General features: G+C 42.5%; 1 protein-coding gene across 3 annotated transcripts in view; it reads right to left on the reverse strand.

The window, feature by feature from the left end:
* Positions 1-25000, reverse strand: part of LOC106563961 (mitochondrial import receptor subunit TOM40B) — a 31288-nt gene that overhangs the window by 4000 nt on the left and 2288 nt on the right. For all 3 annotated transcript variants that reach the window (XM_045690324.1, XM_045690325.1, XM_045690326.1), the window contains exons 2-9: positions 24812-25000; positions 22465-22532; positions 22110-22202; positions 10462-10563; positions 10001-10106; positions 9481-9603; positions 1074-1150; positions 1-19 (exon numbers count right to left, since the gene is read on the reverse strand). The exon at positions 1-19 is cut by the window's left edge and continues 84 nt beyond it; the exon at positions 24812-25000 is cut by the window's right edge and continues 5 nt beyond it. In XM_045690324.1, the coding sequence (XP_045546280.1) occupies positions 1-19; positions 1074-1150; positions 9481-9603; positions 10001-10106; positions 10462-10563; positions 22110-22202; positions 22465-22532; positions 24812-25000 (777 nt within the window). The remainder of the gene's footprint in view (positions 20-1073; positions 1151-9480; positions 9604-10000; positions 10107-10461; positions 10564-22109; positions 22203-22464; positions 22533-24811) is intronic.

The following is a 25000-nucleotide window of genomic DNA, read 5'->3' on the forward strand; positions in this document are numbered from 1 at the left end:
ACTCTACCCCCACCTGGATCTACACACACACACACACACACACACACACACACACACACACACACACACACACACACACACACACACACACACACACACACACACACACACACACAAGTTGTTGGAAGGTATTGACAACAGCCCCACCTAGTGGTAGTCTAGTAGTAATGGTCTGGTGTAGTGTGGTGTGGTCTGGTGTGGTGTGGTCTGGTGTGGTGGGTTATGGTGTTGTCTGGTGTGGTCTGGTCTGATGTGGTGGGTTGTGGTGGGGTATGGTGTGGTGTGGTCTGGTCTGATGTGGTGGGTTGTGGTGGGGTATGGTGTGGTGTGGTCTGGTCTGATGTGGTGGGTTGTGGTGGGGTGTGGTCTGGTGTGGTGGGTTGTGGTGGGGTGTGGTGGGGTGTGGTGGGGTCTGGTGGGGTCTGGTGTGGTGGGGTGTGGTGTGGTGGGGTGTGGTCTGGTCTGGTCTGGTGTGGTGGGGTCTGGTGTGGTGGGGTGTGGTGTGGTGGGGTCTGGTCTGGTGTGGTGTGGTGGGGTCTGGTCTGGTGTGGTGGGGTCTGGTGTGGTGGGGTGTGGTGTGGTGGGGTCTGGTCTGGTGTGGTGTGGTGGGGTCTGGTCTGGTGTGGTGGGGTCTGGTGTGGTGGGGTGTGGTCTGGTGTTGTCTGGTCTGGTGTGGTCTGGTGTTGTCTGGTCTGGTGTGGTGGGGTGTTGTCTGGTGTGGTGGGGTGTGGTCTGGTGTTGTCTGGTCTGGTGTGGTGGGGTGTTGTCTGGTCTGGTCTGGTGTTGTCTGGTGTGGTGGGGTGTTGTCTGGTGTGGTGGGGTGTGGTCTGGTGTTGTCTGGTCTGGTGTGGTGGGGTGTTGTCTGGTCTGGTCTGGTGTTGTCTGGTGTGGTGGGGTGTGGTCTGGTGTGGTGGGGTGTGGTCTGGTGTTGTCTGGTCTGGTGTGGTGTGGTGTTGTCTGGTCTGGTCTGGTGTTGTCTGGTGTGGTGGGTGTGGTGTTGTCTGGTGTGGTGTAGTGGGGTGTGTCTAGTGTGTGTGTATGTGTGTGTGTGTGTTGTGTTTGTCAATGTGTACCTGTTTGTTAGCTCTATGGTAGTAGCTGGCGTGAGCTCCTCCTTTCCCAGCATTCAGCGTCGCCACCCAGTTTGGACCTGACGTAGAATCACAAAGAATCTACTAGATCAGTCTGACGTAGAATAACACAGAATAAACTAGATCAGACAGTCTGACGTAGAATAACACAGAATAAACTAGATCAGACAGTCTGACGTAGAATAACGCAGCATAAACTAGATCAAACCGTCTGACATAGCATCCCAGAGAATATATTAGATCAGACAGTCTGACGTAGAATCACAGAGAATATACTAGTGTGGTGTGTGTGTATAATGTGTGTGTATAGATAACGTGTGTCTATATAATGTGTGTATATATACAGTACCAGTGAAAAGTTCAGACACACCTACTTTATTTTTACTATTTTCTACATTGTAGAATAATAATTAATAAGACATCAAAATTATGATATAACACATATTGAATCATGTAGTAACCAAAAAAGTGTTAAACAAATCTAAATATATTTTAGATTTCATATTCTTCAAAGTAGCCACCCTTTGCCTTGACGACAGCTTTGCACACTCTTGGCATTCTCTCAACCAGCTTCACCTGGAATGCTTTTCCAACCGTTGGAAGGAGTTCCCGCATATGCCGAGCACTGGTTGGCTGCTTTTCCTTCACTCTGCGGTCCAACTCATCCCAAACTATCTCTATTGGGTTGAGGTCGGGGGATTGTGGAGGCCAGGTCATCTGATGCAGCACTCCATCACTCTCCTTCGTGGTCAAATAGCCCTTACACAGCCTGGAGTTGTGTTTTGGGTCATTGTCCTATAGAAAAACAAATGATAGTCCCACTAAGCTCAAACCAGATGGGACGGCGTATCGCTGCAGAATGCTGTGGTAGCCATGCTGGTTAAGTGTGCCTTGAATTCTAAATAAATCACCAACAGTGTCACCAGCAAAGCACCCCCACACCATCACACCTCCTCCTCCATGCTTCACGGTGGGAAATACACATGCGGAGATCATCTGTTCACCCCCACTCCATAACACCTCCTCCTCCATGCTTCACGGTGGGAACCACACATGCGGAGATCATCTGTTCACCTATTCTGAGTCTCACAAAGACACAGCGGTTGGAACCAAACATCTCAAACTTGGACTCATCAGACCAAAGGACAGATTTCCACCAGTCTAATGTTTTTATTTTTTATTAGGAACCCCATTAGCTAGCTAATCTTCCTGGGGTCCAACCAATTAACAAGACATTACAAACAACCACAAATCAAGACTTCACAAACATTCAACAAGTAAAGTAATCCTTCTAACCCCCCCTAAAAGATTTAGATGCACTATTGTAAAGTGGTTGTTCCACTGGATATCATAAGGTGAATGCACCAATTTGTAAGTCGCTCTGGATAAGAGCGTCTGCTAAATGACTTAAATGTAAATGTAAACAATACAGCTAATTAAAATACCTTACAGGAAACACATTTAACATTCAGTACTCTAAGTGTGATTGGACCAGGGATTGACCATATAACTGGACAGTACTCTAAGTGTAACAGGACCAGGGATTGACCATATAACTGGACAGTACTCTAAGTGTGACCATATAACTGGACAGTACTCTAAGTGTGACCATATAACTGGACAGTACTCTAAGTGTGATGGGACCAGGGATTGACCATATAACTAGACAGTACTCTAAGTGTGATTGGACCAGGGATTGACCATATAACTGGACAGCATTCTAAGTGTGATGGGACCAGGGATTGACCATATAACTGGACAGTACTCTAAGTGTGATGGGACCAGGGATTGACCATATAACTGGACAGTACTCTAAGTGTAACAGGACCAGGGATTGACCATATAACTGGACAGTACTCTAAGTGTGACCATATAACTGGACAGCATTCTAAGTGTGACAGAACCAGGGATTGACCATATAACTGGACAGTACTCTAAGTGTGATAAGACCAGGGATTGACCATATAACTGGACAGTACTCTAAGTGTGATAAGACCAGGGATTGACCATATAACTGGACAGTACTCTAAGTGTGATTGGACCAGGGATTGACCATATAACTGGACAGTACTCTAAGTGTGATCAGACCAGGGATTGAATCACCTAATTCAGTGTGCTAGATGTTACATACTCTGAACATGTTCTTGTCACAGTAATTCCCTTATCCATCTTAATAACAATATGATCTATGTGTTCTGACCGTGATGAAGCTGTTTCCAACATGACACCTTGCAGTTTAGTTTTTTTCACTTCCTCTACATGTATTCTATTCATCTACACATTAAATGAGGGGTCATCAGCAAGCATATATCTAGAACCAAATACAATACATTTAGTTTTAGAAATGTTCAACAGCAATTTGTTCATATCAACCCACTCAGACACCATTCTTAGTTCACTGCTCAGTTCATCTGTTAGCTCATTACATTCTGATGCTGCACTATACATTGTAGAGTCATCAGCATACATGACCACTCTTGCTTTGTTCATTACTGAAGGTAAATCATTAGTAAAGACAGAATAGAGAAGTGGTCCTAGGCAGCTTCCTTGAGGAACACCACAGTGTATATCTTTACTGTTTGAAAAGCTACCATTAAAGAACACGTCTTGCCTTCTCCTGGATATAGCTTTCCATCCAGGATAGAGCTGCAGACTTAAAACCATAACATTTGAGTTTACCTAGTAACATGATCAATTACATCAAAAGCAGCACTGAAATCCAGCAACACCGCACCAACTAACTTCCTGTCATCCATACCTTTTAACCAATCATCTGTCATTTGTGCTAAGGCCGTACTCATATAATGCCCTTCTTTGTATGCATGCTGGAAACCCGTTATCAGACCATTACATGAGAAATAATCCTTGATTTGTACAGATACAATTTTTTCCAATAATTTACTTAACACCGGCAGCAAGCTTATAGGACGACTATTAGGGCCAGTGAATGCAGATTTTTTTAATCCTTAAGTAGTGGAATAACCTTTGACTCTTTCCAGGCTTCTGGGCACACCCCATACATCAAGCATTATTAAATTAATTAATCCATTCAACATCCTGTATCCATAGAGCCTCTAATCCATTCAACATCCTGTATCCGTAGAGCGTCTAATCCATTCAACATCCTGTACCCATAGAGCCTCTAATCCATTCAACATCCTGTATCTATAGAGCCACTAATCCATTCAACATCCTGTATCCATAGAGCCTCTAATCCATTCAACATCCTGTATCCATAGAGCCTCTAATCCATTCAACATCCTGTATCCATAGAGCCTCTAATCCATTCAACATTAAGTCCTGACGTTGTTTTACTGGAATATGATTCTGGATGTAAACTGCAACTCCACCTCCCAGATCTATTTCTGTCCCCTCCTGAACAAATTGTATCCATGTATAGAGATCCCAGCCTCCTCAAAATAAGAGTCCAAGTGAGTCTCTGATATTGCCAATACATGAATATTGTTTGACTGCACATTTCAGGAATTTTGTTCCTTAAAAACATATATTCAGAGTGAACAATGAACAGACCTTTCTTTGGTAGATAAATGCTGTATTTATACGTCCAAACATGAATCAGCAGTTGGAATCTGAGTGAGAGATACTCAGTCAGTATGTGTGTGTGTGTGTGTGTGTGTGTGTGTGTGTGTGTGTGTGTGTGTGTGTGTGTGTGTGTGTGTGTGTGAACAACCAGTTTGTCATACCTCAGGTATGCTATGTCTGTCACACCCTGATCTGTTTCACCTGTCTTTGTGATTGTCCCCCACCCCCCCTCCAGGTGTCGCCATCTTCCCCATTATCCCCTGGGTATTAATATCTGTATTCTCTGTTTGTCGGTTGCCAGTTCGTCTTGTTTGTTCTAGTCAACCAGCGGTTTTGTCTCAGGTCCTGCTTGTCCCCAGTCTCTCTCTTTCTCGCCCTCCTGGTTTTGACCCTTGCCTGGCCTGTCTCTGAGCCCGCCTGCCTGACCACTCTATCTGACCCTGACCTGACCTTGACGCTGAACCTGCCGTCCTGTACCTTTCCCCTACTTCTGGACTGCTGACCTCTGCCGGACCCTGACCTGTCTATTTGCCTGCCCCTGCAGAACTATTAAACTATTGGTTATCCGATGTGGTCTGAATCTGGGTTTTACCTTCATATCTGATCATGTCACCTCGTTCTCTTGCAGCCTTCATATCTGATCATGTCACCTCGTTCTCTTGCAGCCTTCATATCTGATCATGTCACCTCGTTCTCTTGCAGCCTTCATATCTGATCATGTCACCTCGTTCTCTTGCAGCCTTCATATCTGATAATGTCACCTCGTTCTCTTGCAGCCTTCATATCTGATAATGTCACCTCGTTCTCTTGCAGCCTTCATATCTGATAATGTCACCTCGTTCTCTTGCACCCTTCATAGCTGGTATTAGTTCCTTTCTTCTTTGACGGACTGCATCTCAGAAATCCTCATTGATGAAGGACCCTTTAAGGCATCTGGCTTTTTCAAGGACTGCAAGCTTATTCTTGAACCTGAGTAATTTCTCTTCAATTGGTTTGCTTCCATTCTCACCACTAGCGACCCCTGGTTTCCCAGACCAGCTCTACCTGTTGATCCAGCTGCAGCTCCTCAGAAAACAGCTTTGGAACTCTGTCCTCTGATTCAGCCCGGTTAGCGTGCTTGGTATCCAGCAGTAGTAGACCAGGCTGCCTAGCTTCATAGCTAGCAGCTAGGCTAGCTGCTTTGCCAGTGTATTACCAACTTCTTTGAGCTAGGATCCCTGGACATATATCAGTGGTCCCAGCGTTAACGCTAACTGTTTTCCACGATCCAGATATGAAAAGGAAAACTATTGTAAACTTTTATTAGCTAACTAGGTAGTTTGTTAAAGTAAAACAAACCAAGTCTCTAGTCTGGTGCGTGTTGATGACGTGCTGACTCTCTCTGACTCAGTATACTTCTAAGGTCCATTGCATGTGTTTCTTTGCCCAAGCAAGTCTCTTCTTCTTATTGGTGTCCTTTAGTAGTGGTTTCTTTGCAGCATTTCACAATGAAGGCCTGATTCATACAGTCTCCTCTGAACAGTTGATGTTGAGATGTGTCTGTTACTTGAACTCAGTGAAGCATTTATTTGGGCTGCAATCTGAGGCTGGTAACTCTAATGAACGTATCCTCTGCAGCAGAGGTAACTCTGGGTCTTCCTTTTCTGTGGTGGTCCTCATGAGACCCAGTTTCATCATAGCGCTTGATGGTTTTTATGACTGCACTTGAAGAAACTTTCAAAGATCTTGAAATTTTCCAGATTGACTGACCTTCATGTCTTAAAGTAATGATGGACTGTCATTTCTCTTTTCTTATCTGAGCTGTTCTTACCATATGGACTTGGTCTTTTACCAAATTGGGATATCTTTCGTATACCACCCCTACCTTCTCACAACATGCATTAAGAAGGAAAGAAATTCCACAAATTAACATTTAACAAGGCACACCGGTTAATTGAAATGCATTCCAGGTGACTACCTCATGAAGCTGGTTGAGAGAATGCCAAGAGTGTGCAAAACTGTCATCAAGGCAAAGGGTGGCTACTTTGAAGAATCTCAAATATAAAATATTTTGATTTGTTTAACCTCTATGGGCTAGGTGGGACGCCACCTACTCAGTGTAATCCCGTGGCGCGATATTCAAATACCTCAAAAATGCAAAAACTTCAATTTTTCAAACATATGACTATTTTACACCATTTTAAAGACAATACTCTCGTTAATCTAACCACACTGTCCGATTTCAAAAAGGCTTTACAACGAAAGCAAAACATTAGATTATGTCAGCAGAGTACCCAGCCAGAAATAATCAGACACCCATTTTTCAAGCTAGCATATAATGTCACATAAACCCAAACCACAGCTAAATGCAGCACTAACCTTTGATGATCTTCATCAGATGACAACCCTAGGACATTATGTTATACAATACATGCATGTTTTGTTCAATCAAGTTCATATTTATATCAAAAACCAGCTTTTTACATTAGCATGTGACGTTCAGAACTAGCATACCCCCCGCAAACTTCCGGTGAATTTACTAAATTACTCACGATAAACGTTCACAAAAAACACAACAATTATTTTATGAATTATAGATACAGAACTCCTCTATGCACTCGCGATGTCCGATTTTAAAATAGCTTTTCGGTGAAAGCACATTTTGCAATATTCTAAGTAGATAGCCCGGCATCACAGGGCTAGCTATTTAGACACCCAGCAAGTTTAGCACTCACCAAAGTCAGATTTACTATAAGAAAAATGTTATTACCTTTGCTGTTCTTCGTCAGAATGCACTCCCAGGACTTCTACTTCAATAACAAATGTTGGTTTGGTCCAAAATAATCCATTGTTATATCCAAATAGCGGCGTTTTGTTCGTGCGTTCAAGACACTATCCGAAAGGGTAAATAAGGGTGACGAGCATGGCGCATTTCGTGACAAAAAATGTCTAAATATTCCATTACCGTATTTCGAAGCATGTCAACCGCTGTTTAAAATCCATTTTTATGTCATTTTTCTCATAAAAAAGCGATAATATTCCGACCGGGAAATCGTTTTTTATTACAAAGAGAGTGAAAGTAAAAGCATGCTATCCCCTCATGCACGAGCCTCAGTCTAATGGCCCTCTGATAGAGCACTTGCCAAACGCGCTAATGTGTTTCAGCCTGGGGATGGAATTACATCGTTCAGCTTTTTCCCGCCTTCTGAGAGCCCATGGGAGCCGTAGGAAGTGTCACGTCATGCCAGAGATCCCCTGTATTTGTTAGAGATGATCAAGGAGGGCAAGAAATGGTCAGACAGGCCACTTCCTGTAAGGAATCTTCTCAGGTTTTGGCCTGCCAAATGAGTTCTGTTATACTCACAGACACCATTCAAACAGTTTTAGAAACTTTAGGGTGTTTTCTATCCAAAGCCAATAATTACATTTACATTTTACATTTTAGTCATTTAGCAGACGCTCTTATCCAGAGCGACTTACAGTAGTGAATACATACATTTCATGCATTTTTTTTGTGTACTGGCCCCATTGGAATCGAGTGGCGCAGTGTCTTAGACCGCTGCGCCACTCAGGAGCCCTGTAAATGTTATTTTTTTAAAATTGTTAATACATTTGCAAAAAAAAAAAAAAAAAATTTGGTAATTATGGGGTATTGTGTGTAGATTGAGGGGTAAAAAATGAATACTTTCCGAATGCACTGCAAGTTACATTACTTTTTAGATGTGTATATTGTTAGATATTACTGCACTGTTGGAGCTAGGAACACAAGCATTTCGCTACACCCAGCTACTAAATATGTGTATGCGACCAATAAAATGTGATTTGACTCAAGACTCATGCAACTTCATTAATTAACTAGCTAACGTTACATTGACAACATAGCACAAGGTTATTACTAAGCTAGCTAATGTCTAACTTTGAGCCAATACAAATGTCAATATTGACTGAAATTCGCAGCTAGCTAGTTTGTCTCCATTATGGGTTCACATTCTGTTGATGTCTGCGAATAACGTTAAAAGTACCCACTTGTTTTTATTTAGCAAGCTAGCTAGCCCAGTTGTCAGTGGACCTGTAGCTAGCCGTCGTTAGCAAACTCGTATGTTGTCGTTGGCGAAGTTACTCATTAACTACTATATAACAATATCTAGCTAGCTATAGTACAGGGCCAGTGTTGGTCGTTAGTTTAATGTTGAATGCGGATTCGTGGGTCAGGGGGGTTGGGCCTGGAAGGAACATGCTGTTCTCAATTGTAGTTAACGCGTTAACTTACCTAGCTAGCTAACACCCGACCCTAGCGGTCGTTAGTTTATAGCTAGTTAGGATGCTGTTAGCTAGAGAGCATCATGTAGGTAGCCAGCTATTACGTTAAGCAAACACATCAATATCAACGTCAGTTTGTTAGCTACCTACCTATAAAACGACTCACTGAAAACAAGAACCGGACGAAATTGTTTGCAGCGAGCTGGGTAAAGCTAACAAAGTGACTAACTTACTAATAATACTAAAAACTTAATAATTATATGCATATTCTAGTTACAGGGCAGGAGTAGTAACCAGATTAAATCGGGTACGTTTTTTATCCGGCCGTGCAAATACTGCCCCCTAGCCCTAACAGGTTGACACTGATTTGGTTACTACATGATTCCATATGTGTTATTTCATAGTTTGATGTCTTCACTATTATTCTACAATGTCATTATGGGATATTGTGTGAAGATTGAGGGGAAAAAAACCTATTTAATCAATTTTAGAATAAGGCTGTAATGTAACAAGGTGGGAAAAGTCAAGGGGTCTGAAAACTTTCCGAAGACACTGTATATATATATATAAAATGTGTGTCTATATAATGTGTCTATATATATAATACCTGAGTACTGTCCAGCCAGGGTGAGAATCCCTCCTTCTTCATGTCTTCCTCTGTGGTAGACCAGCTCTCCTCCCAACACCAGCCCTGAACACACACTCTGGAGGAAGTGAGCTACCAGGATCACTACACACACACACACACACACACACACACACACACACACACACACACACACACACACACACACACACACACACACACACACACACACACACACACACACACACACACACACACACACACACACACACACGATCATATAATAATGAGACACACACATTATCATATATATTATAATGAGACACACATTATCATATATTATCATACATTATCATATATTATCATACATTATCATATTATAATATGAGACACACATTATCATACATTATCATATATTATCATACATTATCATATTATAATGAGACACACATTATCATATATTATCATACATTATCATATATTATCATACATTATCATATTATAATGAGACACACATTATCATAGAAATCCACTCAGCTACCTGACTCCCGTAGGACATCAGGGTTCGCCATGGTAACAGCAGCTGTGAAGTCACTTCCTCTGTACTCCGTCTCAAACTGCCACGTCATGAACTGAGCCTGCTGGGTCTATACACACACACACACACACACACACACACACACACACACACACACACACACACACACACACACACACACACACACACACACACACACACACACACACTACTGATGCTATGTAAAGTATCCCTGAGACTTTGTTAATTTGTTTTACATGTCACTGGGATGTCTTAGAGACTGGAGGACCTGGGACTGACTGGCTATGTAACCACGGTCAGCTGTTCTTGGAGTACGATTTGAAACAAGCCAGTCTAGCACTGGGGTTTATTCATTTTATTTAACATTTATTTAACTAGGCAAGTCAGTTAAGAACAAATTCTTATTTACAATGACCGTCTCCTGGTAGATCTGAACCACCCACCTGAAACACAGCCTTGGCCCTGATTCGTTCGCTAAGATGCAGCAGCGAATGAGCATTCAGACTGCCGGAAGAGTCCATCTCACCGATCAGCACGGGGGAGTCCTGGAAATGGAAAGTTTGTGGTAATACTAACATTTCTTTCTTTGTTTTTCTATGCTGTTTTGTACTGTAGGGATGTTGTTTTGCTGTGTCTAGTCTGTGTGAAATCCATCAGGTACCACGGTGGAAACAAGTGGAATCACTTTAACGTGTTATCCTCAGGGGTGTACTCATCTGTTTAATAAATACATCAACCCCACATCTTCATTTTGTTTTGTAATTTCTATTTATTTCTCCTTTATTTAACCAGGTATTTACATATTATATATATATATAACCCTTTATTTAACCAGGTATTTACATATTATATATATAACCCTTTATTTAACCAGGTATTTATATATTATATATATAACCCTTTATTTAACCAGGTATTTACATATTATATATATATATAACCCTTTATTTAACCAGGTATTTATATATTATATATATATATAACCCTTTATTTAACCAGGTATTTACATATTATATATATATATATAACCCTTTATTTAACCAGGTATTTACATATTATATATATAACCCTTTATTTAACCAGGTATTTATATATTATATATATAACCCTTTATTTAACCAGGTATTTACATATTATATATATATATAACCCTTTATTTAACCAGGTATTTATATATTATATATATATATAACCCTTTATTTAACCAGGTATTTACATATTATATATATATATAACCCTTTATTTAACCAGGTATTTACATATTATATATATATATAACCCTTTATTTAACCAGGTATTTACATATTATATATATATATAACCCTTTATTTAACCAGGTATTTATATATTATATATATAACCCTTTATTTAACCAGGTGGGCAAGTTGAGAACAAGTCCTTTATTTAACCAGGTGGGCAAGTTGAGAACAAGTTCTCATTTGCAACTGTGACCTGGCCAAGATAAAGCAAAGCAGTTCGACACATAAAACAACACAGAGTTACACATGGAAGAAAAAACAAACATACAGTCAATAGTACAGTAGAAAAATAAGTCTATATAAAATGTGAGCAAATGAGGTGAGATAAGGGAGGTAAAGGCAATAAATAGGCCATGGTGGCGAAGTAAATACAATATAGCAAGTAAAACACTGGAATGGTAGATTTGACAGTAGATGAGTGTGCAAAGTAGAAATACTGGGGTGCAAAGGAGCAAAATAAATAAATAAATAAATACAGTAGGGGAAGAGGTAGTTGTTTGGGCTATTTATAGATGGGCTATGTACAGGTGCAGTGATCTGTGAGCTGCTCTGACAGCTGGTGCTTAAAGCTAGTGAGGGAGATAAGTGTTTCCAGTTTCAGAGATTTTTGTAGTTCGTTCCAGTCATTGGCAGCAGAGAACTGGAAGGAGAGGCGGCCAAAGGAGGAATTGGCTTTGGGGGTGACCAGAGAGATATACCTGCTGGAGTGCGTGCTACGAGTGGGTGCAGCTATGGTGACCAGCGAGCAGAGATAAGGCGGGACTTTACCTAGCAGGGTCTTGTAGACCTGGAGCCAGTGGGTTTGGCGACGAGTATGAAGCAAGGGCCAGCCAACGAGATCATACAGGTCGCAGTGGTGGGTAGTATATGGGGCTTTGGTGACAAAACGGATGGCACTGTGATAAACTGCATCCAATTTGTTGAGTAGGGTGTTGGAGGCTATTTTGTAAATGACATCGCCGAAGTCAAGGATCGGTAGGATGGTCAGTTTTACAAGGGTATGTTTGGCAGCATGAGTGAAATATGCTTTGTTGCGAAATAGGAAGCCAATTCTTGATTTAACTTTGGATTGGAGATGTTTTATGTGAGTCTGGAAGGAGAGTTTACAGTCTAACCAGACACCTAGGTATTTGTAGTTGTCCACATATTCTAAGTCAGAACCGTCCAGAGTAGTGATGCTGGACGGGTGGGCGGGTGCAGGCAGCGATCGGTTGAAGAGCATGCATTTAGTTTTACTTGTATTTAAGAGCAGTTGGAGGACACGGAAGGAGAGTTGTATGGCATTGAAGCTCGTCTGGAGGTTAGTTAACACAGTGTCCAAAGAGGGGCCAGAAGTATACAGAATGGTGTCGTCTGCGTAGAGGTGGATCAGAGAATCACCAGCAGTAAGAGCGACATCATTGATAAATACAGAGAAGAGAGTCGGCCCAAGATTTGAACCCTGTGGCACCCCCATAGAGACTGCCAGAGGTCCGGACAACAGGCCCTCCGATTTGACACACTGAACTCTGTCGGAGAAGTAGTTGGTGAACCAGTCGAGGCAATCATTTGAGAAACCAAGGCTGTTGAGTCTGCCGATGAAGATGTGGTGATTGACAGAGTCGAAAGCCTTGGCCAGGTCAATGAATACGGCTGCACAGTACTGTTTCTTATCGATGGCGGTTAAGATATCGTTTAGGACCTTGAGCGTGGCTGAGGTGCACCCATGACCAGCTCTGAAACCAGATTGCATAGCGGAGAAGGTACGGTGGGGTTCGAAATGGTCTGTGATCTGTTTGTTAACTTGGCTTTCGAAGACCTTAGAAAGGCAGGGTAGGATAGATACAGGTCTGTAGCAGTTTGGGCCAAGAGTGTCCCCCCCTTTGAAGAGGGGGATGACCGCAGCTGCTTTCCAATCTTTGGGAATCTCAGACGACACGAAAGAGAGGTTGAACAGGCTAGTAATAGGGGTTGCAACAATTTCGGCAGATAATTTTAGAAAGAGAGGGTCCAGATTGTCTAGCCCAGCTGATTTGTTGGGGTCCAGATTTTGCAGCTCTTTCAGAACATCAGCTATCTGGATTTGGGTGAAGGAGAAATGGGGGAGGCTTGGGCAAGTTGCTGTGGGGGGTGCAGTGCTGTTGACCGGGGTAGGGGTAGCCAGGTGGAAAGCATGGCCAGCCGTAGTAAAATGCTTATTGAAATTCTCAATTATAGTGGATTTATCGGTGGTGACAGAGTTTCCTATCCTCAGTGCAGTGGGCAGCTGGGAGGAGGTGTTCTTATTCTCCATGGACTTTACAATGTCCCAGAACGTTTTTGAGTTTGAGTTGCAGGAAGCAAATGTCTGCTTGAAAAAGCTAGCCTTGGCGTTTCTAACTGCCTGTGTGTACTGGTTTCTAACTTCCCTGAAAAGTTGCATATCACGGGGGCTGTTCGATGCTAATGCAGAACGCCACAGAATATTCTTATGTTGGTTAAGGGCAGTCAGGTCTGGAGAGAACCAAGGGCTATATCTGTTCCTGGTTCTAAATTTCTTGAATGGTGCATGCTTATTTAAGATGGTGAGGAAGGCATTTAAAAAAAATACCCAGGCATCATCTACTGACGGGATGAGGTCAATAGCCTTCCAGGATACCGGGTCAGGTCGATTAGAAAGGCCTGCTCGCAGAAGTGTTTCAGGGAGCGTTTGATAGTGATGAGTGGAGGTCGTTTGACCACAGACCCATTACGGATGCAGGCAATGAGGCAGTGATCGCTGAGATCTTGGTTGAAAACAGCAGAGGTGTATTTAGAGGGCAAGTTGGTTAGGATGATATCTATGAGGGTGTCTGTGTTTACGGATTTGGGGTTGTACCTGGTAGGTTCATTGATAATTTGTGTGAGATTGAGGGCATCAAGCTTAGATTGTAGGATGGCTGGGGTGTTAAGCATGTCCCAGTTTAGGTCACCTAGCAGCACGAGCTCTGAAGATAGATGGGGGGCAATCAGTTCACATATGGTATCCAGAGCACAGCTGGGGGCAGAGGGTGGTCTATAGCAGGCGGCAACAGTCAGAGACTTGTTTTTTAGAGAGGTGGATTTTTAAAAGTAGAAGTTCAAATTGTTTGGGTGCAGACCTGGATAGTAGGACAGAACTCTGCAGGCTATCTCTGCAGTAGATTGTAACACCGCCCCCTTTGGCCGTTCTATCTTGTCTGAAAATGTTGTAGTTAGGGATGGAGATTTCAGAGTTATTGGTGGTCTTCCTAAGCCAGTATAATAATGAAGTATACTACAGCAGAATAGAATAGCCTGCACACTGAATATGCTCCTAATGACATTTATTGACAATACCATGTTAGCCTCTGAACACCATGTTAGCCTCTGAACACCATGTTAGCCTCTGGTAGTTACCTCTGAACACCATGTTAGCCTCTGAACACCATGTTAGCCTCTGAACACCATGTTAGCCTCTGGTAGTTACCTCTGAACACCATGTTAGCCTCTGAACACCCTGTTAGCCTCTGAACACCATGTTAGCCTCTGAACACCCTGTTAGCCTCTGAACACCCTGTTAACCTCCGGTATACAAGTGTAATGTTTGTAAATATATTGCTCAGGGTAGTTAAGTGTGAATATGCCCTTAGATTAAAGCTGACAGTCTGCACTTTAACTTCATAGTTATTGTATCATTGTACGCTAAGATGGCGCCGGAGAATAAGGCAGACGTTTTACGTGCCCTCAACCAATTGTTTTGTTGTTCGTTTATAACTTATTTTTTTACTTATTTTGTACATAATGTTGCCTCTACAGTCTCTTATGACCGAAAATAACTTCTAGACATCAGGACTGTGATTACTCACCACGGACTGGCAGAATCATTTTTTTCCTTTAATGAGCCTGACGAGGCCGACGTGAACGATATACTGCATCTGGAACAGGCCCAGATTCCCGTGATTTGCATGAAGAGGAGGCGGTGAAAAAGGGGCCGGAGAGCGGGCTGCCTTCTGAGAATTCGTAGGCGATCGAATAAACCCCCACTTCCTTCCATTCTGCAATGTGTAATCTTTGGACAATAAAATAGATGACCGAGGCGGAAGATTAAACTACCAACGGGACATTCAAAACTGTAATATTTTATGCTTCACGGAGTCGTGGCTGAACGACGACATTATCAACATATATGATGTATCGGCAGGATAAAACAGTGGCGTCTGGTAAGACAAGGGGCGGCGGACTATGTATTTTATAAATAGCAGCTGGTGCACAATATCTAAGGAAGTCTCGAGCTATTGCTCGCCTGAGGTAGAGTATCTCATGATAAGCTGTAGACCACACTACCTACCGAGAGAGTTTTCATCTGTATTCTTTGTAGCGGTTTACATACCACCACAGTCAGAGGCTGGCACTAAGACAGCATTGAATGAGCTGTATTCCGCCATAAGCAAACAAGAAAACGCTCACCCAGAGGCGGCGCTCCTAGTAGCCGGGTACTTTAATGCAGGGAAACTTAAATCCATTTTACAAAATTTCTATCAGCATGTTAAATGTGCAATCAGAGGAAAAAACAAACCTCTGGACCACCTTTACTCCACACACAGAGATGCATACAAAGCTCTCCCTCGCCCTCCATTTGGCAAATCTGACTGTAACTCGATCCTCCTGATTGCTGCTTACAATCAAAAATTAAAGCAGGAAGCACCAGTGACTAGATCAATAAAAAAGAAGATGAAGCTGATGCTAAGCTACAGGACTGTTTTGCTGCACAGACTGGAATATGTTCCGGGCTTCCTCCGATGGCATTGAGTACATCACATCAGTCATTGGCTTCATCAACAAGTGTATCGATGACGTCGTCCCCACAGTGACTGTACGTACATACCCCAACCAGAAGCCATGGATTACAGGCAACATCCGCACTGAGCTAAAAGCTAGAGCTGCCGCTTTCAAGGAGCGGAACTCTAACCCAGAAGCTTATAATAAATCCTGCTATGCCCTCCGACAAACCATCAAACAGCCAAAGCGTCAATACAGCACTAAGATCGAATCGTTCTACACCGGCTCTGACATTCGTTGGATGTGGCAGGGCTTGCAAACCATTACAGACTACAAAGGGAAGCCCAACCACGAGCTGCCCAGTGACACGATCCTACCAAATGCTCGCTTCGAGGTTCCCAAGAAAGCGAAAGTAACTGAGCTAAATGACTATCGCACCGTAGCACTCACTTCCGTCATCATGAAGTGCTTTGAGAGACTAGTCAAGGACCATATCACCTCCACCCTACCTGACACCCTAGACCCACTTCAGTTTGCTTACCGCTCCAATAGGTCCACAGACGACGCAATCGCAATCACACTGCACACTGCCCTAACCCATCTGGACAAGAGGAATACCTATGTAAGAATGCTGTTCATCGACTACAGCTCAGCATTTAACACCATAGTACCCTCCTAACTCGTCATTAAGCTTGAGACCCTGGGTCTCGACCCCGCCCTGTGCAACTGGGTCCTGGACTTCCTGACGGGCCGCCCCCAGGTGGTGAGGGTAGGTAACAACATTGCCACCCCACTGATGCTCAACACTGGGGCCCCACAAAGGTGCGTTCTCAGCCCTTTCCTGTACTCCCTGTTCACCCATGACTGCGTGGCCATGCACGCCTCCAACTCAATCATCAAGTTTGCAGATGACACGACAGTGGTAGGCTTAACTACCAACAATGATGAGACGGCCTACAGGGAGGAGGTGAGGGCCCTCGGAGTGTGGTGTCAGGAAAATAACCTCACACTCAATGTCAACAAAACAAAGGAGATGATTGTGGACTTTAGGAAATAGCAGAGGGAGCAGCCCCCTATCCACATCGACGGGACAGTAGTGGAGAAGGTGGAACGTTTAAGTTCCTCTGCGTACACATCACGGACAAACTGAAATGGTCCACCCACACAGACAGCATGGTGAAGAAGGCGCAGCAGTGCCTCTTCAACCTCAGGAGTCTGAAGAAATTCGGCTTGTCACCAACAACACTCACAAACTTTTACAGATGCACAATCGAGAGCATCCTGTCGGGCTGTATCACCACCTGGTACGGCAGCTGCTCCGCCCATAACCGGAAGGCTCTCCAGAGGGTAGTGAGGTCTGCACAACGCATCACCGGGGGCAAACTACCTGCCCCCCAGGACACCTACACCACCCGATGTCACAGGAAGGCCAAAAAGATCATCAAGGACAACAACCACCCGAGCCACTGCCTGTTCACCCCGCTATCATCCAGAAGGCGAGGTCAGTACAGGTGCATCAAAGCTGGGACCGAGAGACTGAAAAACAGCTTCTATCTCAAGGTCATCTGACTGTTAAACAGCCATCACTAATATTGAGTTGCTGCTGCCAACATACTTACTCATCTCTAGCCACTTTAATAATGAAACAATTGATGTAATAAATGTATCACTACCCACTTTAAACAATGCCACTTTATATAATGTTTACATACCCTACATTACTCATCTCATATGTATATACTGTACTCTATACCATCTACTGCATCTTGCCTATGCCGTTCGGCCATCGCTCATTCATATATTTTTATGTACATATTCTTATTCATTCCTTTACACTTGTATGTATAAGGTAGTTGTTGTGAAATTGTTAGATTACTTGTTAGATATTACTGCATGGTCGGAACTAGAAACACAAGCATTTCGCTACACTCGCATTAACATCTGCTAACCATGTGTATGTGACAAATAAAATTTGTTTTGAAATAACACTGAAACATGCATGAGAGCCAGCTGTTCCGGAAGACTGTGTGATCACGTTCTCTGCAACCGATGTGAATAAGACCTTTAAACAGGTCAACGTTCACAAGGCCGCAGGGCCAGACGGATTACCAGGACGTGTACTGCGAGCATGTGCTGACCAACTAGCAAGTGTCTTCACTGACATTTTCAACCTCTCCCTGATTGAGTCTGTAATACCAACATGTTTTAAGCAGACCACCATAGTGCCTGTGCCCAAGAACACTAAGGTAACCTGCCTAAATGATTACCGACCCGTAGCACTCACGTCTGTATCCATGAAGTGCTTTGTAAGGCTGGTAATAGGCTCACATCAACACCATTATCCCAGAAACCCTAGACCCACTCCAATTTGCATACCGCCCAAACAGATCCACAGATGATGCAATCTCTATTGCACTCCACACTGCCCTTTCCCACCTGGACAAAAGGAACACCTATGTGAGAATGATATTCATTGACTACAGCTCAGCGTTCAACACCATAGTGCCCTCAAAGTTCATCACTAAGCTAAGGATCCTGGGACTAAACACCTCCCTCTGCAACTGGATCCTGGACTTCCTGACGGGCCGCCCCCAGGTGGTAAGGGGAGGTAACAACACATCCGCCATGCTGATCCTCAACACAGGGGCCCCTCAGGAGCGTGTGCTCAGTCCCCTCCTGTACTCCCTGTTCACTCATGACTGCACGGCCAGGCACAACTCCAACACCATCATTAAGTTTGCCGATGACACAACAGTGGTAGGCCAGATACCCGACAACGACGAGACAGCATTTAGGGAGGAGGTCAGAGACCTGGCCATGTGGTGCCAGGACAACAACCTCTCCCTCAACATGACCAAGACGAAGGAGATGATTGTGGACTACAGGAAAAAGAGGACAGAGCACGCCCCCATTCTCATCGACGGGGCTGCAGTGGAGCAGGTTGAGAGCTTCAAGTTCCTTGGTGTCCACATCAACAACAAACTAGAATGGTCCAAGCACACCAAGACAGTCGTGAAGAGGGCACGACAAAAACTATTCCCCATCAAGAGACTAAAAAGATTTGTTATGGGTCCTCAGATCCTCAAAAGGTTCTCTACAGCTGCACCATTGAGAGCATCCTGACTGGTTGCATCACTGCCTGGTATGGCAAATGCTCGGCCTCCGACTGCAAGGCACTACAGAGGGTAATGTGTATAAAGCTTCCTGCCATCCAGGACCTCTATACCAGGCGGTGTCAGAGGAAGGCCCTAAAAATTGTCAAAGACTCGAGCCACCCTAGTCATAGACTGTTCTCTCTGCTACCGCACAGCAAGCAGTACCAGAGCGCCAAGTCTAGGTCCAAGAGGCTTCTAAACAGCTTCTACCCCCCAAGCCATGAGACTCCTTAACACCTAATCAAATGCCTACCCAGACTATTTGCATTGCCCCCCCCCCTCTTTTACACCACTGCTACTCTCTGTTCTTATCATCTATGAATAGTCACTTTAATAACTATACCTACATGTACATTTTACCTCAACTAACCGTTTCCCCCACATTGACTCTGTACCGGTACCCCCTGTATATAGCCTCCACATTGACTCTGTACCGGTACCCCTGTATATAGCCTCCACATTGACTCTGTACCCCCTGTATATAGCCTCCACATTGACTCTGTACCGGTACCCCCTGTATATAGCCTCCACATTGACTCTGTACCGGTACCCCCTGTATATAGCCTCCACATTGACTCTGTACCGGTACCCCCTGTATATAGCCTCCACATTGACTCTGTACCGATACCCCCTGTATATAGCCTCCACATTGACTCTGTACCGGTACCCCCTGTATATAGCCTCCACATTGACTCTGTACCGGTACCCCTGCATATAGCCTCCACATTGACTCTGTACCGGTACCCCCCTGTATATAGCCTCCACATTGACTCTGTACCGGTACCCCCTGTATATAGCCTCCACATTGACTCTGTACTGGTACCCCCTGCATATAGCCTCCACATTGACTCTGTACCAGTACCCCCTGTATATAGCCTCCACATTGACTCTGTACCGGTACCCCCTGTATATAGCCTCCACATTGACTCTGTACTGGTACCCCCTGTATATAGCCTCCACATTGACTCTGTACCCCCTGTATATAGCCTCCACATTGACTCTGTACCGGTACCCCCCCTGTATATAGCCTCGCTATTGTTGTTTTATTGATGCTCTTTAATTACTTGTTACTTTTATTTCTTATTCTAATCCGTATTTTTTTAAACTGCATTGTTGGTTAGAGGCTCGTAAGTAAGCATTTCACTCTAAAGTCTACACCTGTTGTATTCAGCATTTCACTGTAAAGTCTACACCTGTTGTATTCGGCGCATGTGACTAATAAAATTTGACTTGATAATTTCAACATTGTAACTCCCAATACTTCCGGAGCTCACTATATTTCCTAAAACTTGTCAATGTTAAACATTGTATTAAGGTGGGGAACATTCAACATTGTATTAACTTCCTATGGGCAGGTGGGACGGTAGCGTCCCAACTGGCCAACATCCGGTGAAATAGCAGAGCGCGAAATTCAAACTACAGAATTATAAATATTTAACTTTCATGAAATCACAAGTGTAATACATCAAAATAAAGCTCAACTTCTTGTTAATCCAGCCGCTGTGTCAGATTTCAAAAAGGCTTTACGGCGAAAGCACACCATGCGATTATCTGAGGACAGCGCCCTGCATACAAAAGCATGAAAAACATATTTCAACCAGGCAGGTGTGCCATGAAAGTCAGAAATAGCGATATAATAATTGCCTTTGATGATCTTCTTCTGTTGGCACTCCAAAAGGTCCCAGATACATCACAAATGGTCCTTTTGTTTGATAATGTCCTTCTTTAAATCCATAAAAACTCAGTTTAGCTGGCACGCTTCAGTCAATAATCCACCCAGTTTCCCTCCATCAAAATGCATACAAAATGAATCCCTGTCACGTCCTGACCAGTAATAAGATTATTTGCTATTGTAGTTTGGTCAGGACGTGGCAGAGGGTATTTTGTTTATGTGTGTCGGGGTGATGGTTTATGTAGTGGGGTGTTTGATTCATTATTTCCGGGGTTTTTGGTCACTGCTATATGTTAGTCTATTTCTATGTTCTTTCTAGTTAGTCTGTTTCTATGTTTAGTTAATTCGGGTGTGGACTCTCAATTGAAGGCAGGTGTTGTCTAGTTGCCTTTGATTGAGAGTCCTATATATTAGGGTGTGTTTGTAAATTGTGGGAGGTTGTTTCTTGTTTAGCGTGTCTATGCCTGACAAGACTGTATTTTCGTCGTTCATCATTGTTGTTATTTTTGTATACGTGTTTGTTTGGTTTTCCTTCTTTCTCCTGTTAAAAGAAGATGAGTTTACAACCCGCTGCGTTTTGGTCCTTTCCAGACGACAATTGTGACAATCCCAAACGTTACTAATAAACTTTTCCAAACAAGTCAAACAACTTTTATAATCAAACCTCAGGTACCCTAATATGAAAATAAACGATCAAATTTAAGACGGAGAATTGTTATTGTCTTTACCGGAGAAAAATACCAAAGAACGCGCTGTCATTCACGCGCTTGGAAACACTACAGCCAAAATGGGAGACACCTAGAAAAACTACAAATTCTGGCTCATTTTTCCAAAAACAAGCCTGAAACTCTTTCTAAAGACTGTTGACATCTAGTGGAAGCCCTAGGAACTGCAATCTGGGAGGATTTCGCCTTATAATAAAAGTGACAGTGACATTGAAAACAGTGGTAGGTAGACAAGTAGGTAGACAAGTAGGTAGACAAGTAGGTAGACAAGTAGGCAGGAAGAAAAGTAGTCTGGAGGACAGGTAGATAGGTAGACAAGTAGGTAGACAAGTAGGTAGACAGGTAGGTAGACAGGTAGTTCAGAGGACAGGCAGACAGGTAGACAGGTAGGTAGGTAGACAGGCAGGTCAGAGGACAGACAGACAGGTAGGTCAGAGGACAGGCAGACAGGTAGACAGGTAGGTCAGAGGACAGGCAGACAGGTAGACAGGTAGGTAAACAGGTAGGTCAGAGGACAGGCAGACAGGTAGACAGGTGACTAACCGTATCTTTGCCGTGGCTGTCAGACTGACGGTGCTCCACATGGAAGCGGTACTGAGACGGACTCACTGCACTGAGGTGGAAGGTATGACTGGCCTGGCACAGACACATGCACACACACACACACACACACACACACACACAGACACACGCACGCACAGACAAACGCACACACACGCACAGACACATGCACGCACGCACACACACACAGAAAAACAAACACACAGACACACAGACAATCCAATTTATTACACAGAGAATCAAAAAATCATAAAAATGGGGTGAGAAGTGTGTGTGTTTGTGTAGTATTCAATCCCATGTATTATCATCATTATTATGTACTACTATCACTACTAACCTTGAAGAAGCTGCTGAGGGTTTTGTTGACAATCATCTTCACTCCCTCAATCTGCTGTGGGAACACATCTAGAGAGACAGAGAGAAAGACATTAGGACACGGGCTCTGCAGCATGGTGTTAGTAGTAGCACTATTAATAGTAGTTATGGTATAGTATTAATAGCATAGTAGCAATAGTAGTAGTATAGTAGTAGTAGCAGTAGTATAGTAGTAGTATAGTAGTAGTAGTAGTAATATCAGTATTAATAGTAGTTATGGTATAGTAGTAATAGTATAGTAGGAATAGTAGTATTAATAGTAGTTATGGTATAGTAGTAAGAGTAATATTATCGTAGTAGTAGTATAGTAGTAGCAAAATAGTAGTAGTAATAGTAGTAAAAGTAGTAGTATTATTAGTAATAGTATAGTAGTAATAGTAGTAGTAGCAATACTAACAGTAGTAATAGCTCTAGTATAGTAGTAATAGTAGTAGTACAGTAGTAGTATAGTAGTAGAAGTAGTAATAGAATAGTAGGAGTAGTAATAGTAGAAGCAATAGTGTAGTAGTAGTATAGTAGTAGTAGCAACAGTAGTAATTGTAACAGTAGTAGTAGTAGTAGTAGTAGTAGCAGTAGTAATAGTAGAGTAGTAATAGTATCAGTAGCAGTAGTAATATTATAGTAGAAGTAGTAGTCGTAGCAGTAGTATAGTAGTAGTAATAGTATAGTAGTAATAGTACAGTAGTACAGTTGTAGTAGTAGTAGTAGCAGTCGTATGGTAGTAGAAGTAGTAATAGTAGTTATAGTATAGTAGTAATAGTAGCAGTAATAGTATAGTGGCAATAGCAGTGGTGTAGTAGTAGTAGTAACAGTAGTAATAGTAGTAGTATGGTAGTAGTAGTAGTAGTAGACATAGTAATAGTAGTAATATTAATAGTAGTTATAGTAATAGTATAGTAGTAGTAATAGTATAGTAGTTATATAATTAGTATGGCAGTAATATTAGCAGTATAGGAGTAGTATAGTAGTAGTAGGAATAGTAGTAATAGTATAGTAGTTGAAGTAGTAATAGTATAGTAGTAGTAGCAATAGTGTAGTAGTAGTAGTAGTAGTAGAGTACTAGAAGTAGTAGTAGTAATAGTAATAATAGTATAGTAGTTGAAGTAGTAATAGTATAGTAGTAGTAGCAATAGTGTAGTAGTAGTAGTAGAGTACTAGAAGTAGTAGTAGTAATAGTAGTAGTAGCAATAGTAATAATAGTAGTAGTAGTATAGTAGTAGTAGTAATAGCAGTAGTATAGTAGTAGTAGTATAGTAGTAGTAGTAATAGCAGTAGTATAGTAGAAAAGCTGAGGACAGGGGAGACTGAACATCTACCTCCCAGCATAACATCTTGATTTGTCCTTCTCAAATAAACACATTTTTCTCCCCCGGATTTGCTTCGGAGTTTGTGTTATTATTGAAGAATAACATAAATTGCTAAAAGTAGTAGTAGTAATAGTATAGTAGTAGTAGCAGTAGTATAATAGTAATAGTAATAGTATAGTAGTAGTAGCAGTAGTATAATAGTAGTAGTAATAGTAATAGTATAGTAGTAGTACCAGTAGTATAATAGTAATAGTAGTAGTAATAGTATAGTAGTAGTACCAGTAGTATAATAGTAATAGTAGTAGTAATAGTATAGTAGTAGTAGCAGTAGTATAATAGTAATAGTAGTAGTAATAGTATAGTAGTAGTAGCAGTAGTATAATAGTAGTCCCGTGTGGCTCAGTTGGTAGAGCATGGTGTTTGCAGCGCAAGGGTTGTGGGTTCGATTCCCACGGGGGACCAGTACGGAATTTTTTTAATGAAATGTATGCATTCACTACTGTAAGTCGCTCTGGATAAGAGCGTCTGCTAAATGACTAAAATGTAAATGTAATAGTAGTAGTAATAGTATAGTAGTATAGCAATAGTATAGTAGTACTAGTATATCAGTAGTAGCAGTGGCGTAATAGCAGTATTAATAGTATAGTGGTGGTAGTAATAGTAGTATTTATAGTGTGGTGGTAGTAGTAGTGTAGTAGTAGTAATAATAGTAGTAATATTATATAAGTAGTAATAGTTTAGTAGTAGTAGTAATAGTATAGTAGTGGCAATAGTAATAGTATAGCAGTAGTAGTAATAGTATAGTAGTAGTAGTAGTAGTATAGTAGTGGTAATAGCAGTAGTAATAATAATATTAGTAGTAATAGTATAGTAGTAGTAGTAGTAGTAGCAGTATAGTAGTGGTAATAGCAGTAGTAATAATAATATTAGTAGTAGTAGTGTAGTAATATTACCCTAGCAGTAGTAATAATAATATTAGTAGTAGTAGTGTAGTAATATTACCCTTGCACGAGTGATGCAGGGCATGGAAGCTCCCGGGGTTGGGGAGGAGTCCGTCCCTCCTCTCCCAGCGAGGGGGCGTATCCCAGTGAGGAAGGGGCGTGTCCCACTGGGGAGAGGGTGTGTCCGAGGAGAAAGGCCAGTTCTGACGGCCCGCACCAGCCAAGGCCAGAACACTGCCCATGAGGGCTC

The sequence above is a fragment of the Salmo salar genome, chromosome ssa11, assembly GCF_905237065.1.
Source record: "Salmo salar chromosome ssa11, Ssal_v3.1, whole genome shotgun sequence".
Classification (NCBI taxonomy): domain Eukaryota; kingdom Metazoa; phylum Chordata; class Actinopteri; order Salmoniformes; family Salmonidae; genus Salmo; species Salmo salar.